This window comes from Silene latifolia, chromosome Y (genome assembly GCF_048544455.1).
Source record: "Silene latifolia isolate original U9 population chromosome Y, ASM4854445v1, whole genome shotgun sequence".
Classification (NCBI taxonomy): domain Eukaryota; kingdom Viridiplantae; phylum Streptophyta; class Magnoliopsida; order Caryophyllales; family Caryophyllaceae; genus Silene; species Silene latifolia.
Window position 1 is genome coordinate 399,558,203 of NC_133538.1, and position 20,776 is coordinate 399,578,978.

General features: G+C 37.1%; 1 protein-coding gene across 1 annotated transcript; it reads left to right on the top strand.

Moving 5' to 3' along the window:
- The first annotated feature begins 7,018 nt into the window (after nt 1–7,018).
- Nucleotides 7,019–7,516, top strand: LOC141632183 (uncharacterized). Its single transcript, XM_074444751.1, has one exon. The coding sequence runs from the start codon at nt 7,019–7,021 to the stop codon at nt 7,514–7,516; it is 498 nt and encodes a 165-aa protein (XP_074300852.1).
- Nucleotides 7,517–20,776: the final 13,260 nt, after the last annotated feature.

Consider the following 20,776-nt stretch of genomic DNA (forward strand, 5'->3'; position numbering starts at 1 on the left):
TCATGGAAATAGCCCATCTCTTCCGCGAACTCCCCCGGGATCGATGCTTCTATATCGTCAAAGCGGGCCTCATGCCCCTTTACCGTCTCGTTTATGGCTCCAAGGCGAGCCTCATGCCCGTTTACCGTCTCATCTACGGCTTGGCGAATGCCCCTGAGGCTCACCACGAGTCCTTTCAGATAAGGAATTTTCTCCTCAAGTAATTTCTCTAAGGCCGACACACGGTCCCTAGTTTCTCCTTTGTTCCCACTCGGTTCTGCGGTCTTTCCCGTCATCGTATGCAGCAGCTTTTAGTGAAGACCGAGCTCTGATACCAAATCTCACGGGCTGGGACTTTGAGCCAGAACGTGGCGCGCACCCTTGTTTAACACACGACAAGAATGCAAGCGAGAGCTTCAAGCACTAGTGAAGGATCACTAGTGCATTCGTAATCGGTCTCGATTGGCGTGTGTCGGGAATCCTAATCATAGTTATCAAGTCCGGCACACGAAAGAAATAAAAGTAAGCAATACGATTATTGAAAGCAAGAACACAAGCAAAATCAAGTTTTTGGATGAGAAGCGGTTTACTTTACTAGCACCTCTCATAGAGGCAAATATGATAGTTTGGTCCTGGTAGCAGGATACATTGATTGTGCAGAATAGCGATATATTTTCTAAACGCCTAAAAACATATCTTAAACTAAAAACGAGACTCCAAGATTCGACACGCAGGAAGTAGTCTTGGAGTATTAAATGAAACTAAAACAGAAATAAAAATACATGAGTACAAATAAGAAATCTAAGGGTTCGAAGTGGAAGGACCGCGCGCGCAATTTTTAGGGATTGTGCGCTACAACTGCGGCTCATTACACACTGCCAGTGTAGAATTGGATTAAGTGGTGGATAAACTGGAGAACTCGTGATATGTGCAGGAAGCGAATTGTGGCTATGATTATGGAAATTTTGATGGAGCATCTCTGGTGGAGCCGTAATAGATGTTGACTGGAACAACATGTTAACAGACCTGAGCTAGTGGCTAGGTTAGTTAGGAATGAAATTCATATGCGTATTAGGAGTTGTAAAATTGTGAGTACCAAACGTAGTATTGAACAATGGCTAGAAGTGTTGTGTAACGAGGTAGGATAACCATGGAGATGATTCCTATATAAATTATGTAAGGAACTATAATTATTTTAAGGAGAAGCTTACCTTTTGAAAAAAAAAAAGAATATGAAGCATGTTTGCTTGGTTTACGCAGTGCTCTCGACTTGGGTGTGAAGAAGTTGTTAGTACAAGGAGACTCATCCCTTGTGATCAATCAAATGGGTGGGTCATGGAAAGTTAAGAGCCAAAGTTTGGCCCTATATCAAACCAAGATCTAAGAATTGGAAAAGAACTTCGAGGATATTCGATATATTCACCTCCCGAGAGAAGTTAATCAGTTTGCCAATACGTTGTCCAAACTAGCTGCCCTGATCAACATTGCCGACCACATAGACAGTATGCCAATATGTGTCGAACGAAGATCGCCACCTGCCTATGTGAATGCAATCGATGATGTCGAGGAAGGTGAAACCGAACCCTGGTACACAGCCATGTTAAAATTCAAGGAAACAGGTGAATATCCTCCCGACCTTGACACGTGTGGGAAGCGCACTCTGGGAATGTTAATCTGTAACACCCCCATATTCAGAGGAGCCTTAACTAGGCCTTCCTTAGCATATAAGGGCGTTACCAACTCGGTTGCCCGAGGACAGTAATAATCAAATGTCGATAAAAGAACTATTATGTTATATTACAAGTGAATTAAAACCAACAACGATATAAAAAAAATACAACTCAAACACTACTCTCTAAAGCTATCGAATCTCGTGAAGACTCATCCCTGCCCGGACTCCAGCCATCAACAACATCAACACCTGCTAAGACCGACTACTCACCATAAGGGATCACGGCAGACACATAACAAACAAACAACCACACAAGGTCAGTACTGAGATGAGACACGACAAAATCAACTACAACTATCAACACCACGACGCTATCAATCTCACACACAATCACAATAATCCAAACAACCTCTGTCACTGACTGTCCACTAGACCAGCCCTGCCAGTGGGGGACCGCAGCCGTACCCACCAAATCCCCACTCATTATACCGAGCGACAACCCTGTCCATTAATGTGCACATCCCCTTCCGTGGCGGGTTCCACGAAGGGCGAATCTAGGGCGTTAATCCACTCCCGCATGTGACTTCACTAAGCCGAGGACGCGCCTCGCGAACCAGAGACAAACAATACACAGACAGCTGAAACACAACAACCAATAAACTGTATGTAATAACCAACTACAACATACACGCTGCCACACAACGCAGCCATAACACAACAACCCTGATACGACAATCGACACACTAGACTATCTACAGAAACTGAGTAGGCGAACCTACCTTGAAGCAACTGCAACCAATCCATGCCAACATATGACATATCCAGCAATCAAGCAAAGCCTATAACCACAACACAACATCTATTACTACCAAGCAAACCCTAACTACAAAGATGAGGATACGGATGATGATTATGACATACTTATAAGGAGAAACCCGGCAAGAGACCTCTACCCGACTCAAGTGACACTCTCCTAAGGCACAAGGATCTTCAAAAGGCTTCCATGGAGGTTTTGTCGTGAAGGGAAGGGAAAGAGGCGACCAAAGGATAGGAGGAATGAGGCGGAAATGATAAGCGGATATAACAAAACGCGATTAAAAACTCTCGCTGAAAACTCGATACTCGATCGAGTACCCAACATACTCGATCGAGTGGCCCCCTACTCGATCGAGTAGCCTCTACTCTATCGAGTACCACTCATAACTCGTAACCCAAGATAGTTTTGGCACGCATTTCTAAGACTATTCCCGCTCCCAAGGTCAGTCAACGCTGGTCAAAGGGTCTCTAAAAGGGCGGGTATTACAGTCTTCCTCCCTTAAAAGAACTTCGTCCCCGAAGTTCAACTCACTCATCTTAACGCACAAGACACGGGAAAACACGCCATCACCATTCTTCCTACTCAAGTCATTACTCCCCGGAAATACCATCCCCCATGTCATCATCATCACCATCTAACGTTCTATTCAAACCGGCTCTTACAACTATCATGCAAACATTGTCATCATCAACTATTACTCTATATGTATACCTCTACTCTTACAAACTATCATATATAAAACATCAACCTCGCAATGCGAACCAGCACAAACAACGATCACCCATCATATGATAACAACTATCAACCCGAAACATATCAAACATATCTCATATCAACTTCATGCTGCACAACTAACACCACCGTGTTACTCACTAATTCATTCTGTTATGACACATTGCACCACAACTATCTCTTTATGACCGTCCTTTAAAACATACTATCACATTCACTTTAATGAACTAAAGTAACTACTTACACTTCATATAAGTAATGTGATCAAAGTACTATAAAATTTTGTAATTAAACAACAAAACATTATAAACGAACAACAACATAACTTCAAAATTAGCATTTTTATTTTGCGACATTACTCTTCCCCTCTAAAAAGGAACTTCGTCCCCGAAGTTCACCACCAAAGATTACAACACATATTACCTATTACTTGCTTCATAACATGAATTAGAAACGTATTATTTATTATGGGCATTACTCGCTAAGCATATACTCGTTAAATTATAAATCATACACAAACCACCGGAATAACTAGCCGCCGTCGATAAAGGACGTTACTATCGTATGCACAAACGTATGAAGAGATGTAACTTCAATGGATCAATAGTAATATGGCATATGTAATATTAAAACAACAAGAAACCGTCGCCACTTCACTAGTTTTTACAAATATGCATGTAAAACCGAAACATGACTTCCAACATATGAACTTAACGGTTCATATGTGTTACTACGCACTAATAACTACATTAAACATCAAACTTGCAATTATAAAACAATTGCACACTTTTAATTTTCGAAAACCTCATGTAACAGTGCTACTCGATCGAGTATGTAGTGGTACTCGATCGAGTGCCATGCTACTCGATCGAGTGTCTTGGCTACTCGATCGAGTAGCCCAAAGATCAGAATGTTTTTTATCTCTCTTTCCTGCAGCTACTCGATAGAGTACGGGGTACTCTGTCGAGTACCTACAGGCCAAATTGCCTTATAAAGCTTGTCATAAACCAACATACATATACATAGTCGTCATATAACTCGAGTCGGGGTGACTCCCCGACTCCCAACATCCTGCAACAAGGTCAAATATCGAATTCGGTCTTATGGCCAACAATACAAATCCATAACCAAAGTTTCAACGAAAACAACTACCAACATCTAACAATGCTACCAACATCTAAAACCAACGAACATAAATAAAGATAAAACAAGGAGCATCACTCCTCCTGCTGCTGCTGCTGCTCAACCATCACCTCATCATCACCTCCACCTCCAGAAGTACCCGCTCCCGATGACCCAATCTCCGCATCTACTTCTGCTCCGGCTCCCGGAGTCACGTACCATGGGGTCAAGCCACCGTAGGCAAAGGGCTGAGGTGTCCCCCACGTCGACTGATCCACCCCGTAGGAGTTGAAAACCCATGTGTAGTCCCCAACTCCACTCCACCAAACCGGATGCGGTCCCTCGGTCCCTATCCCTTGAGTGTACGCCATCTCGTGCATGTTCCTGAGTGTCAAAGTAGATGACACTCTCTCCGCCAAGTAGCTGGATCGCGTCTCCGGTGTGTCGAGGTAAGGGTAGCACGGAAAAGGATGCTGCTGCTGTGATACTACCGGCCGTGTCCTAGTCTCCGAGGTCCTCTCCCTCACTCGACGGGGTCCTCTCCCCAACCTAGGTCTCTCCACCACCACAACCGCCGCATTCTCGCCCTTCTTCGGCTCTGGCATCACCTCGAGAATCGTGTCGTCGAAGAGGTAGGTCTGTAGCTGGCGGGGTCTATCAGCATCCTCCTCCTCCTCATCATCAGAGTCCACAGTCACTACCGCCGGCTCTAAGGGCTCCGTCGGTGGGAGGTGCTCAGGTGCTGGAATTTTCATCCAACTCATGCCCCACACCCTCCAAGCATATAACTAGGCCTTCCTTAGCATATAAGGGCGTTATCATCTCGGTTGACGAGGACAGTAATAATCAAATGTCGATAAAAGAACTATTATGTTATATTACAAGTGAATTAAAACCAACAACGATATAAAAAAAATACAACTCAAAGACTACTCTCTAAAGCTATCGAATCTCGTGAAGACTCATCCCTGCCCGGACACCAGCCATCAAACACATCAACACCTGCTAAGACCGACTGCTCACCATAAGGGATCACGGCAGACACATAACAAACAAACAACCACACAAGGTCAGTACTGAGATGAGACACGACAAAATCAACTACAACTATCAACACCACGACGCTATCAATCTCACACACAATCAGATTAATCCAAATAACCTATGTCACTGACTGTCCACTGGACCAGCCCTGCCAGTGGGGGACCGCAGCCGTACCCACCAAATCCCCGCTCATTATACCGAGCGATAACCCTGTACATTAATGTGCACATCCCCTTCCGTGGCGGGTTCCACTAAGGGCGAATCTAGGGCGTGAAGCCACTCCCGCAAGTGACTCCACTCAGCCGAGGACGCGCCTCGCGAACGAGAGACAAACAATACACAGACAGCTGAAACGCAATAACCAACAAATTGTATGTAATAACCAACTACAGTATACACGCTGCCACACAACGCAGCCATAACACAACAACCCTGATACGACAATCGACAAACTAGACTATCTACAGAAACTGAGTAGGCGAACCTACCTTTAAGCAACTGTAACCAATCCATGCCAACATATGACATATCCAGCAATCAAGCAAAGCCTATAACCACAACACAACATCTATTACTACCAACCAAACCCTAACTGCAAAGATGAGGATACGGATGATGATTATGACATACCTATAAGGAGAAACCCGGCAAAATACCGCTACCCGACTCAAGTGACACTCTCCTAAGGCACAAGGATCTTCAAAAGGCTTCCATGAAGGTTTTGTGGTGAAGGGAAGGGAAAGAGGTGACCAAAGGATAGGAGGAATGAGGCGGAAATGATAAGCGGATATAACAAAACGCGATTAAAAACTCTCGTTGAAAACTCGATACTCGATCGAGTACCCAACATACTCGATCAAGTGGCCCCCTACTCGATCGAGTAACCTAGCTACTCGATCGAGTAGCCTCTACTCTATCGAGTACCACTCATAACTCGTAACCCAAGATAATTTTGGCACGCATTTCTAAGGCTATTCCCGCTCCCAAGGTCAGTCAACGCTGGTCAAAGGGTCTCTAAAAGGGCGGGTATTACATAATCCGCTCAATTCATCAGGACCAACGATGGGAAATTGTACAAGAAGACAGCTCAAGGTGTTTTGTTGCGATGCATCGATCAACCAACAGCTCAGAAGGTCATGGAAGACGTCCATGGCAGTGAATGTAATATGTTAGTCCGTAAGATCATACGGCTTGGTTACTATTGGACAATGATGGAAACTGATTGTTGCAAGTATGTCAGGCACTGTCACAATTGTCAGATATTCGCAAATGTACAGCATGTGGCACCTTCGATGTCACCATGGCCATTTTCAACATGAGGAATCGACATAATTGGAAAAGTAAACCCATCAAGAACTGGAGGGCACTGTTTTATCCTTGTTGTGATCGACTACCTAATGAAGTAGGTAGAGGCTAAGTCTTACAAAGTGCAAAAAGCAAAGTAAGTACTACATTTCATTCAAAAAGACATCATTTGTCGGTACGGAGTACCACATGAGTTCATCAGCGATCATGGAACCCATTTCCAAGCCGAGACCGCGGTTATACTTGAAAAGTATAAAATTAAACATCACAAGTCATCACCATACCGACCACAGACGAATGGTGCGGTAGAGGCTGCTAATAAAACAATCACGACCATATTAAAGAAAATGTCTGACAATTATAAAGAATGGCCTGAGAAGATACCCTTCGCATTATGGGGTTATAGAACTTCGATTAGAACAGCCACGGGAGCAACCCCGTATTACTTGGTATATGGAATGGAAGCAGTTCAACCAGTTGAGCTAGAAGTACCATCTCTAATGATCTTACTGGAAAGCCAGGTTCCCGAGGCAGATTGGGTTCAAGCAAGATATGACTCACTAATCATGCTCGACGAGTGTCGTTTGAACGCATCGTATCATGTCCAACTCTACCAGAAAAGGATAGAGAGAGCTTTCAACAAAAAGGTGAAACCGAAGGGAATTAGTGAGGGTGATCTGGTTCTCAAGTCAGATAGAGCTTCATTACCTATTGACTTGAGGGGTAAGTTTAAACCAAATTGGGCAGGCCTTTATTTGGTCAAGAAGATTCTGTCAGGAGGCGATGTTCGATTACCAGATTCGGATGGGAATCACTTCAAAAATCCTTCGAATTTCGACCAGTAGAAGAAATACTATCCTTGATGACCTCATTCTCAAATGTTATGAAATAATTTTTGAATTGAAAATGTTTTTAGAATAAGTTGTGAGTTGTTTGTCAACACTGCATGAAATATTTTATGTGAGAACTACGGGCTCAGTTTGATTATGTAGCAAAGCAGATACGTAGGCAACTCTTAGTTAAGAGTACAACCGAAACATGTAAAACAAGAATGAAATTTTTGGTGCAGAAAACTGGGGATTTCTAATAAATAATAAGTTTTTATTTATTCTAAATTCCGGGCGAAGCCCGTTACAGTATTTTATTCCAGGCGAAGCCCGTCACACACAACTAAAAAAGGAAAGCACACAAACAGTAATTGTAATAGTAAGTAGTAATGTCGAAGACTACTCTTTGCCACCCTCAACCGGGCCACACGCCCCATCACGACGAGATGAAGTCTCACCCATCATCACCCGAGCTCTTTTCTTCGGAGGAATCATTAATTCTTCACGAGGGCCCATTTTGTCTTTCACACTGGGTAGAGGACCAAGTCTTTCTGCAAGTGTCAACCCACTTAACTTCCTCAGACCTAACCTCTTCCACACATCTGAAACCACAGAGTCAGTTCTAGGAGAAGAGTCAGTCTCTATTTTGGACCTAGATGAAATCGGGGTCGTCCCAATAAATAATTCTCGGTTCTTCTCTCCTTCCTTATGGTATTTGTAGTCAACGGCTTCATCCTTGTAAAGTTCCGTTCCGGCCTTGAATGAAGGCTCAATAGTCCACTGCAAATAAGAAGGTGACACCCAACTAGAAGCAAACGGCTCAAAAATATGCCAAATAGTCCTTCGACTCCAAGACTCCAACCATGCGTTGCACCTCGCAAGAGTCACCTCCTTGAATTTGTTGGAATATGTGTCCTCGGACAATAATGCGATCACAACTGTCGATCATGATGATCACATGTTTAAATCTCATTTTAAGAATACATGTGGGATGTAATATTTTACAGTCAACTGGTCCACACATATCGGTAATGATTGGATGACTAGAGTTTGAAATTACTGTCATGCGACGGTGGTGATCAATTGATCTCCTTAGGTCATACCTATAGGGAAATACTCTTAATTGATTATTTAATTAATCGTATGCCGATACGAGTTAATTAAATTATTTAAATTGACGGATGATTTGTGAGTAAGATTAACGTATCTTATTATAATTCGATTAAATTGGATACGGTCTAAGTAATCGAATTGTTTTATTACTTAGATAAAATTATTGTTTATGAAACAATTGAAATTGAAATTAAGTGAATAATTTATTATAAATACAAGACGTTGTAATTTATAATTTGATAAACCATTTTGGTACAAGTAATTACGAATTACTAGTCGATATTGTATATGACATATTTTATGAGTATGTTGATTTTTAATATGTTAAAAATACATTACAATTTCACATGTCAAGTAACATGTCACATATGTTACAATTGACAAATGACAAAATAAAATGGACCTCCCATTTTATGTCACATGTGGCGAAATTATGGAGGGAGTATAAGGTTTAAATTGTGTTAATTGTTTTAAGTGGAAAACACAATGATAAAAGCTAACTAGTAGCCATGCAACCCTATAGCTTTTGAGAAGAGCAACTTTTGCATGCATTAGGCTTAAAAATACCCCCCCTCCAACCGGTTTTCTAGTGTGATGCTAAGAGGTTTTTTCCTCTACAATTATTCACAACTTCAACTAATTTTCTAGTGTAAGAAAATATAATCTCTCCATAATTTATGAAAACTTAGAGAGATAAATACACACAAATCTCTCCTCTTGGCCGAAATTTTCAAGAGGAAATACACAATATTTTTGTGTCAATTTTATAGTAAAAATTATATTATTTTTAGTACAAAATAATATTAGTTATTAAGAGATTTCCTTGGGTATTCACATTTGGGAGAGGTTCTAATTTGGACCTTTTGTTCATCCAATTTAAGGAAAGCTCAAGAACTAACAAATAGGTGAATTTGTTGGTGCCCATAAAACCGAAATCATATAGTAAGAACAATGATTTCTTCTCATATCTTATTTATGTTTGCATGCATAAGATCTAGTTTTATTTTATGACTAAATATATCTTTTCATATATGAATATGTTATTTAATGAGATTAAGATTTATAAAAAGCGGTATCATGAGCCTTAGGTTGTTTGCATGCAAATCGGTTTATAGTTTTTCCGAGTTATATGATTAACATACAAAACTAATTAATTTGGTTTTATGAAGATAAACCTAAAAATAACCTTGAATGTTAAAAGTTTCTGATCCTAAGTGATTTTTAGGACATTTTGGTTTGTTTATGGATTTTATAGTTCATTTTATATAATAATGGCATTAAAATGTGATTGTTATGATAACAATGTCATTTTTGGACTAAAAATAGCTAAACTTCGATTGTTTTAGTGGTTTTTGGATATGTTTTCACATATATTATCTACTGATGGCCTATAAATGTTCATGATAAAATGAATTGTTTTGCTCGAAATATGGATTTTTTAATTTAAAATCGTATTTAAATGGGTAAATAGGTTAATATGAGTTATATTTTGAATCTGGTCATGGAAATTTAGTATCTTGTCACATGCAATTTTACAAGATGTGTGTAAAATATTTGGCTATAATGAAGTCTTTATGCACGATTTATGAATTTTTGATGAAAAATCACATAAATAGTGACTATAATTAGTAATAATGCTAAAACATAGTTCATGACTAAAGGAAAAATATAACATGTTGAATTTTATCATATATTTCAGATCTAAAAGTTAAAAGTTGATGAAAATTATTTTGCCTCATATTTTATGGTCATAATTGTTAAAACCGATAAACCGCAACATTGTTTTTCTCGATAAATTTTCGAAATTTTTAACCTAAGTTTTGAACATTATGAGTGTCATGGTATTTTTCTAGATTGTTCGTGAGTTTAAATTTCAAATTTTGAAATTATTTGAAATTTTTATGATTTAATTGAAGTTTATAGCATATTTTTAATGTTTTTGAGTCCATTTATGAACAAAATTAAGAAATCAAGTTTAATTATTGTCAAATGTTAGTGGAGACTAATTTTGAGTCCTAAGATGGTTAGGGTAATTAACTTGTACATAAATATGAATTTATGTAACTATTGTGATTTTAAAAGATTAAATCACGCAAATCCGTAAAAACCGATTAATATACGATATTGGTTCTTTAAAGGCGATTTAGCATCTAGCATGTTCATACATATTACAATGCTGCATTTTATTTATGATTGTCATATTTTAATTTTATGTAATTTTTGAATTATGTAATTTTACTTAGTATGGCCTTAGTTATAATTGGTATTACCCGAAATGTATGGGAATATCGATTCGGTTGTAATTATTGTGATCTCGCATCACCGTTTTGTAATTTAATAGATTTATTTTTGTTTTTAATTACAAATGTATAATAGGAAATTATGTAATTCATTTTGTAATTTAATTATTCCGGAGTACCTTGAAAACGGTGCCACTCGAGAAGGCGATCCATCAAAGAAAGTGTTGTCTTGAAATGCGTTCCAAGACCGAAGTTCAAGGGACCAAAGGAGTTGGTTTCCGAATTTGTAATAGTTTATTAGATTTACTATTTTAGGAAGGCCATACTAGGATTTTATTTTATTTATGCTTTGCATTTTATTTATATGTTGCATGCATCGCTAAATCGCCATAACTAAAACATGCATTATCATTAAATCGAGTTTATCGATCGTGTCAATTGGAATTATCGTAGTTCACCGCTTTAGTTCACTTAAAACGTGATAGATAATAAGTTGACATGACCTCTCGCTAAAATAAACAATTGAGACTTAGCCTTACCAAAAAGTAGAAACCATGAAAACCTATTTCATGAGGGAGTGCACTCGGCCCTACCGGGGTACAAACCTTGTTACGTAGGGGGAGTGGGTGATAAATGTCTACCCACCGAATTTATAAAGATAAGGGTTGTATTCGGCTTTACCGATGCCCAAGTTGATGTAAATTTGGATCATGGACACATTTATTCGAAATTTGAGTTGAACTCAACGAAAGTATTCTCGACGGTTGCCGGATGTGTTTCGGGCTAAAGATAAATATTAATGTAATTTTATCGACCAAGAGTTCTAAAAGTAGAATCGATTAAAGAGTTAATCCACCGAGTTATATTGATGAGGGTTGTATTCGGCTTTACCGATGCCCAAGTTAATATGAATTTGGATCTTGGAGTAATTTATCGTAGTTGGGTAGAGGTCACTATGTAAATGCTTTACTTGTTATTTACGAGTATTAATAAAACCATAAATGTTAAGTTTTCCATTATTCCGTTAATCATATTGTTCTAATTCTTTACCTCAAATCATATACGATATCATTTCGATTTTTGATTCAAATCTCCATTAAAACATCGTAACTAAAGATAAAATTTGAATTTTTCTTCTAAAAATCTCGTATTATCCATTGTAAGGATCTCTTGTGAAGAATATAGATAAAAGTTATTCGTGATCAAAAGGGTTTTTGATTTTTGACTAACATATCTACTTACAATGAATTGTTTCTCATATGCTTAATTGAGTTAAGTACTTTGAAACGTTACATCATTTTGGTAACTAGATTTGTTTGAAATCAAAATTGACCAAAATACCGCAACTACTTCAATGAAAGTTTTAAAACTAAACAAACGAATGAAGAGTAGACTTCATGAATTTCAATTTTGCTTCTCTTGGCAAAGACTCATTGAAATGAGTGGGAGCATTCTCTTAAACAGTTAAGAAAAGGATAAGGTTTTAAAGAAGTAAAATTAGAATGGAATTGATACAAGGTAATGTTAACAGTAAAGTTATTGAGAATAACGATACTAAACCTATCAATCCCGACCGATAAAGTTTCCATTGTCTTAATTGTTGGACGCTAGAAAGGAAACTACCCCAAATTATTGAAGAATCAACATGTTAGTTGTGGGACATCTAATGTGACCTTCTTCTTTAAATGTTTATTTGATTGACATAAATTTTGCTAGTACTACCTCGGCAATATTAGAAACCGGCGGTGGTTTTCATCATTGTATTTGATACATAGGATGATTAGAATATGACGACTAGCATCAAATAATGTTGAGAGATAGAGTCATTGTGTAATCAATCTAGTTTTGGGTTTATAGTTGTACCTTAATTATGACTATTAAGTTCATAAACTCTGAATAATAATATAATCTTGTTAAGATACAAAAGAGGTCTCACTATTGTGACCCTATACACCACGATTTGATGTATGGCTAGCCCATTATCAAGGTGAATATATTTTAAACCAAACGAGAATGATACATCATGTAGATGATACAAGACTCAAATTGGTAACCCAAGATTAAACCTTAAATTCTGGAATGATGAACGCAAAGAGTTATCGAGTACTCTTGAAACCATTAGATCTTATGGTATATGCGTATCTTGTATTCAAAGCAAGATGTCTCGTGCCTTTTGGTTGAAAAGGAGATTGAGGATGTAAATCATTGATCCAAAATAGGTTGATCATTTTCTTTTACCAACAATTTAAGTTAACGCTAATGTGTTCACTTAATAAGGTAAATAGATAAATCTTTGAAGAAGTTCAAAGAATCACGATTCACTACTACAAAACTCGTTATGGACATCAGTCGATGGACATCAGATTATCTGGAAAACCGATGTACATAACATGCACATTTGTTATTTGCAAAAAACTGATGTGCATATGTACATCGGTTGCGTTAAAAAACACATGTCCATTATTTCTGATTTTAAAGGACATGTGATATTTAATAAAACCATGTCTATATAAAAGTCATGGACATGGAACATTGCATTTAACCGATGTGCATCTAAAGTGAAAATTATAGGCGGGAAAAAGATTTGCCTCACGACCATCACTTATAATTTCGACTACATACATTCTTCCCCAAATCCTCTCCCTCACTCTCACTCCCAAATTCTAACCCCCAAAAACCGTGTACTCACTCTCCCTCCCTCCGGCTGCCAACCCCGTACTACCTCCTCGTCCTTAACATCATCTTCCGTACTTTTTCTTTCTCTCCCTCCTCTTTTTCCCCCAATTAAAATATAGTTTTAAAACCCAAACCACAGTTCCCTTCTCATAACTTCATATACCTTTACTCAACGACTTCGCTCTGAAAAACGAATCCCTCTCATTCGTCTCAAAACTTCCGTCTTCTAAGCATGACACACAGCCGTCATCATAAACTCGTCGGTCGTTCTTTTCTTTATTAGCGGCCCTCTCCGCTACCACTAGTGTACTCTTACTTAGGCCAGAAGCGCTCAGCCGCAGTTTAATCAATTACAAAGGTTTTCCCCCAAATCTCAAATCTCAATTTTTTATTAACAAATTCAGTTTGGTGAGTTATATAATCTCTATTTGACTTATTACCATTAAATTGTTAGTCTATTTCTGTAATTTTAACTGTTAATGGGCTTATTCTTTGATTTCTTTAACTAAAATTCCCAATTACCCAAACCCTAATTTGTTAAATTGATTTCATTTTCACTTTTTTTTCTTTTTCTCATCAATTATATCATTATTTGGTTGTTGATAATTGATCTCTCTGATTTTTTTTTGTTTTCTTTACTAATCTGATGAATTGGTACATAGTTTTACAGGGTAATTTGATACGGACCACAAATTGTAGTTTTTGTGATTTAATCAATATGTTTTTACTTTTATATCTTTAATAAATAATTGCTCTTTATTTTGATTTGTGAAAGCATGGGCACAGGGGATAAAAAGGATGTTGAATTATTGATACTCCACTACCCTAGCTAGTGTTTGTTACAATAATTAGGTATTGCTCTTATTAGTCGCTTAAAACTTTGTCAATTAGCTTTGTTTTGGACTTTTGGTTAATGTATTTGATTTTAGTGGAGAGTCACATGGATTATAGCCTTACGAATGACAATTCTTAATGACAATTTTGTCTCGTCTATCCTCTTGATAAGGAAAAGTTTAGCGACCGAGTACAGGTATTTTTTAATGGCTTAGAGTATTCTCGATTAGTTTGCTGTGTTCTAGTCATAGACCAAGCTCATCTGCTTGCCAATTATTTGAAATTAGTGATGTGTTAGTTTGTAGGATAATTTTTAGCCATAGCTTCTATTACACTCAAATAAAAAAGATGTGGCAGTTTCCTTGTCTCACAAATTTGTGGAGTGTGAAGCATGTTGAGGAAAAGTTTGTGCAGGAAGGCTACTGCTGCGTGTTGCCTATTGAATTGGCAACTTATATCTCATCATTTTGTTTTCAGAGTGTGAAACGTGTCTCATGAAATAGCTCGACTGGGACTGGACACACACTAGTGGATGTTCGCCAGTCAAGCATTTTGGTTTAGTGTAATCTTCTTCACCTGGCTTAGTGGCTTATTAAGTCGTAACTTAGAAGTCAGAACAAATGAATGCGACTCTTCCGCTATACATTGAAGTGATAAAAAAATATAAGTTTATGCTATCTGTTGGAATTTGATTTCAGTGTTGCTGTATTCATAACCTGGGCTCGCCAATGCATAACACGGGGCGAAGATATGGGCACCAATTATGTCATTGTCTTGTGAATTTGTTCTTAGTAAAAATTATTTATAGTTGGTCTGAGTGTCTGACCATCACTGCCGGACAGTCCAATGAACCCTACTATGTTGGGGTGTGTAGCCGGGTCATGAGGAAAGCCGCATCTGCTGCTTTTGAGAATAAGAGGAGGTCTACTCTCACAACTGGTATCATCGAGTATCTGGAGAACATGTACACTCTCATACCTCTCGTTATACACCAGTACAGTAGTACCCGCTTGAGAAAATTGTTCAGTTTTTTCAACCTTTTGAATATGTCCCAGCTCATCATGCTGCTTCTTTCTTACTGCAGTTTGGAGGATATTTCTCCTTCGCTGTGATTTTGTATATGTTTATACCGTCAACGTATGCGCCCCTGCTTATCACACAACAAGAGTATCAAGTTGCCAAGACGATTAATTCCCGTAATGGTGAAAGCGTAACATCGCAGGTTTAACATAATCAATGATATGAGACTAGTCAGTTTACATATCGGTTTATATTTTTGTATAGGTTAGTCGTCTAAGTAAATTTGACACATTATGTAGATGAAATTTTTTTGTAATTGGCTTTGGATAACCGATTGATTGTATACAGATATTTTTTGTTGATTAAGCAATCATTTTGCATTGTCATCATGTGTACGACTAATATGGGCAACAGCTTAGTATTTTTTTTTTTATAAAAAATAATAATTATAGACATTGGATTTTTGCAAAAAAAACTGATGTCCATTGATCAAATTGACATCGGTTTTCCTAAAAATCCGATGTCCATTGATCAAATAGACATCGGTTTTCCTAAAGATCCGATGTGCAAATTTTAATGGACATCGGTTTAAAATCCGATGTCCATTAATCCACAATGGACATGACCAAACTCTACATCGGTTGTGTATCCGATGTCCATATAGCGAAAAGTCCGATGTCCATCACAAGTTTTGTAGTAGTGATTTAGTCGTGATGAGATTATCAAAGTGAAGACTTTGATATAAGCCAAAGAAAATGTGATATAGTATCACAAATTAATCTCTCTTAGCACGCATTATGGGATAATATGTGGTTGGATAAAGAAATCAAACGCTATTCGATATGGTTTGGACTTCAATCAAGTTACTTTGAGTTATTTGATCCTTTTGGAGATTTTATCATTTTGTCTAAATTATTTTTCCAATAAATCTAAAATGAATCGTATGAGTTATGAAATGGTAGGGTACCATGTTTGTAAGTTTTCAAAAGAAACAAATGCTCATTTTTCCTTACTATAATCACGAGTACAATGGGTTTGTGGCTCGTAAAGCTGTCTTTTTAGAATACAAGTTTATTTCTAGAAGACAGAGTGGGAGAAATTATTCAAGAGCCACAAAGAATGTTATGTCGCAAGAAACTGGTCTTTCTTGGCTACATGAGACGTTTTGTGTAGGACGTTGTTTCTTCAAAACCTAGGAGGTTAAAGTCATCACTTGTTGAAGATGATGAATTAGTGTTACTTTTAGAAAGTAAAGAGCTTACAACTTACAAAGAAATTGTTTGATTCAAGTTACTTCTGGAAAGTAATGAATATATGACTTACATGAGAGTGTTTAAGTCACAACTCAATACAAGGCATAGAGCCATGAAAATCCGAAATAAATTCCGAGTGGAATTGTTGGATATCTAAGAGAGATATCAAAGCTTTATTGGTGGCAAAGGGTTTTGCACTAGTTGAAATGCTTAAGTCTATTTGGATCTTCTTAGGGATTGTGTTTCATTATGATGATATACATATAGCAAGTGAATCTAAAACCCACTTCTTCAATTAGAAGGAATGTATTCAATACATGTCTTGAGTTTTGTAGATTCTTGCAATCCTAAGATAATGTGAAACTTAAGAGAGGATCTTAAGTAGGACATCAATGAGTTGGAACTAATGTTTTGATCATGTTATAAAACTTTTCTCGATAAGTTGAGAAGTTGTTTTTATACATGGAGTTTAGTGGCAGTTACGGTAATTTTAATTAGTCTAATATGTGGATGACATATTGATCATTGGGAATGATTTAAGACTTTAAGATATATAATACATCTTTAATATCCAGATTTATGGAGATAAATCCACATGATATTAGCGTCGAATAAGGAGTCTTATGTTGATAAGATTCATGATTAGTTCAATCGAGTTGATCATATTTGATTGATTCCATTTGCTTCCGTTGCCGGATCAATTAAATGAGTAATGATGTATAACACTTCATATACTTTGAGTATGATGAATTGTCTTAAAATCGAATTTAAGTAATAGTTACCAAGTAAGCCATAAAGATTACCCTTAAGTGCTTGCAGAAGCATTAAGGATGTAAAGCAAAGTGTCTTTGATGCAATTTTGTGTAAGGGTGTTACACAAATGACTATTGACAATTGAGATTGCGCATGGTTTCCGACAAAACCATAATCAAAACACATTAGGATGGTTAAGATACCATTGTGGCTATGTTATTTAAGAAATAGATTTTCTAGAATCGTTCTAGGCAATAAAGAACAATGAGAAATATTTACAACGGAAATTGAGTACACTTGCAATCATGGGATGTGCAAGAGGGATGAGTCCCGCACACTGTGAAAACAGTGGGAGCTATTTTAAGGCAAGAAAGCCTATGTCTAGATTGGATCTAGACACGTACTCAGAAAGTTTTGTAATGCAAATGTATATATTACGAAAGGAAAACAAGTATGTAGCAAGGTTGAGCAGGGAGTTTCTAAGACCTAATTACAATGCCTATTCATAGGCTCAACATGATGAGTCATATCATTTCAATTGGATTGAGATGAACAACTACATATAAGATCAAATTAGATTATAGAATATGAAATAATAATCAGGCATTTACCATTCATATGTGATAATCGCATTTGTCGTTCGAATTTTACTTTAAAACTCTTTTATTATACTTTGTTACATCCAAACGGGTTGTATGACGATATTGAACCCCATTAAAGTGAACCCGTATTAACATATTATTCGCCCATAGTCACTTGTATGAGGTGACGTCTCGAAGTGAATAGAGTGTGATGCGATTGATGGCAAGTTCAGTGCCATACAGTCATGTCAGATGACTAGTCGATCACATAGGCAGACTGTTAGGAACACTTTGTCGGGCCTAATGACCGCTTATAGAGTTCTGGCAAATTTATATAGCCTGGTCGTGGCGAGAGCTACTATAGTATTCTAATGAGTCGATTCTTTTGACTAAAGACTGTTCGCCCAAGGTGGCACAGTTTCAGATTAACTTTGATTTATGTTACTACGACTCTTCGTAAATGGGGTCAAATGGGCATATTTTGGGTTATGATGGCTGTGGCTAGTTGAAGGGAAAAGTGCGATAGGAATTATCCACCCCCTTGTCAGGGTTAAAACAATATCTCAGGGCCACTCGAGGAGAAATGAATTGGAAATGCTTGGCCACGCTCGGAAGGTATCTATTGTAGATAACTCCAGTCAATCAGTTATTCTCCAGATCGAGGAAACCACCCTGGATATGATCACTTGCAAGTACGACCTGAAAGACACCTTGCATTGAGTGGGAGATAGTAATAGGACAAGAGAATTGGTGACGCACACTTGCCGAGGACAAGTGGGAGATTGTTGGAATATGTGTCCTCCGACAATAATGCTATCACAACTGTCGATCATGGTGATCACATGTTTAAATCTCATTTTAAGAATACATGTGGGATGTAATATTTTATAGTCAACTGGTCCACACATATCGGTAATGATTGGCTGACTAGAGTTTGACATTACTGTCGTGCGACGGTGGTGATCAGTTGATCCCCTTAGGTCATACCTATAGGGAAATACTCTTAATTGATTATTTAATTAATCGTTTGTCGATACGAGTTAATTAACTTACTTAAAATTGACGGATGATTTGTGAGTAAGATTAACGTATCTTATTATAATTTGATTAAATTGGATACGGTCTAAGTAATCGAATTGTTTTATTACTTAGATAAAATTATTGTTTATGAAACAATTGAAATTGAAATTAAGTGAATAATTTATTATAAATACAAGACGTTGTAATTTATAATTTGATAAACCATTTTGGTACAAGTAATTACGAATGACTAGTCGATATTGTATATGACATATTTTATGAGTATGTTTATTTTTAATATGTTAAAAATACATTACAATTTCACATGTCAAGTAACATGTTCTTGGAGCTTGTGTCCTCCACAAATTAGTGTGATAACATTTATAAATCTCTTATAGGTTCACAAGGGTATACTTCGTATTTTATCAATTGATTAACGATTACCTAATAACGGTTGGCTTGCTAGAAAGTTTGACGTTATTATCATACAGATGGCGGTGATCATCTGGTCCCTAAAAGTCACGCCTAAAGGATGTGTTTGAGAAATGTGATTGTATGAAAATATAATCACATTGATGCTTTATATGACTAAACAGTTAGTCAATGTGTTGATGAGACGATTATTTAATGTCGATTAAATAATATTAGCTGAGACGAATTAACTGTCAATTCGTAAATTGAATATAATATGTTATATTTAATTAATGTATATAATGTTAGCTTGGACGAATTAATATGTTAATTCGTAATTAAATGTAATCGGTTATATTTAATGAGCTAATGATAAATTATGCGATATTGTCATAATAAATTATTATTGACCCGTATTAATTAATGCGGTATAATATAAATGACAATTTATAAATAATGCGTTATATACATGGACGATAGACCGGGTATGTCAGTCGATCGACTGATATACCTGTTTCAGTTACATGGTCGATCGACCGGGTGTATCAGTCGATCGACTGATATGCCTGTTTCGTATGTATGGGCCGAGATTTTGGAAAGAAAAATAAATCACCCTATTTCACCCTAATACACGGTTATAAGGGAGAGGTGAGTTTATTTTTATTAAACTAATTTCTAACCTACTCCTGCCTCTCATCTCAATAAAACACAAAACCCCAATTTTACAGAAAATTTGAGGGATCGATTCTAGCGAAAGAACAAAGCATATCTCATATCGTCTTGGGTGCAACTGATAGGAGAATATCATTGTGATATTGTTCATAGGCCATAAAAGCAAGGACCGAATGTTATTTCTTAATCCTTTATGCTTTTGTTTATGCAATTTAGTTTTATGACTCGTAATCATCACTCTATAATTCGTTATAATCCTTAAATTTAAAGGGATGCATACAGATAAATCCCACAAGTGGTATCAGAGCCAAGGCCACAAATTTTATTTGATGATTTTTCATAAAATTGTATGTAAACAAAAATTGGTATCGAATTTTAGGGTTTCGGCTATAAATTTTTTTGCCGTAGTTGTTTTTAGTTCGCAGTATGGTCGATCGACCAACACCTCTGGTCGATCGACTGCCTCGACTGGTCAGCCGAGATATTTTCAATTTTTGGTTGTTTTGATTTCCATTTGATTCATCCATATTGTTGTTTTAATCAGTTAAGATAATAATAAAATTAATTTGTAGATGCTTTGATTTAATTCGGATTAAATTAAATTGTAAATGGAATCGTCATGTTGATGATATAAAATTCGTTTTTGCTATATAGTTTTTGGCACATACATTAATCATGTTTCATTAATTAATATGGTAATCTTGT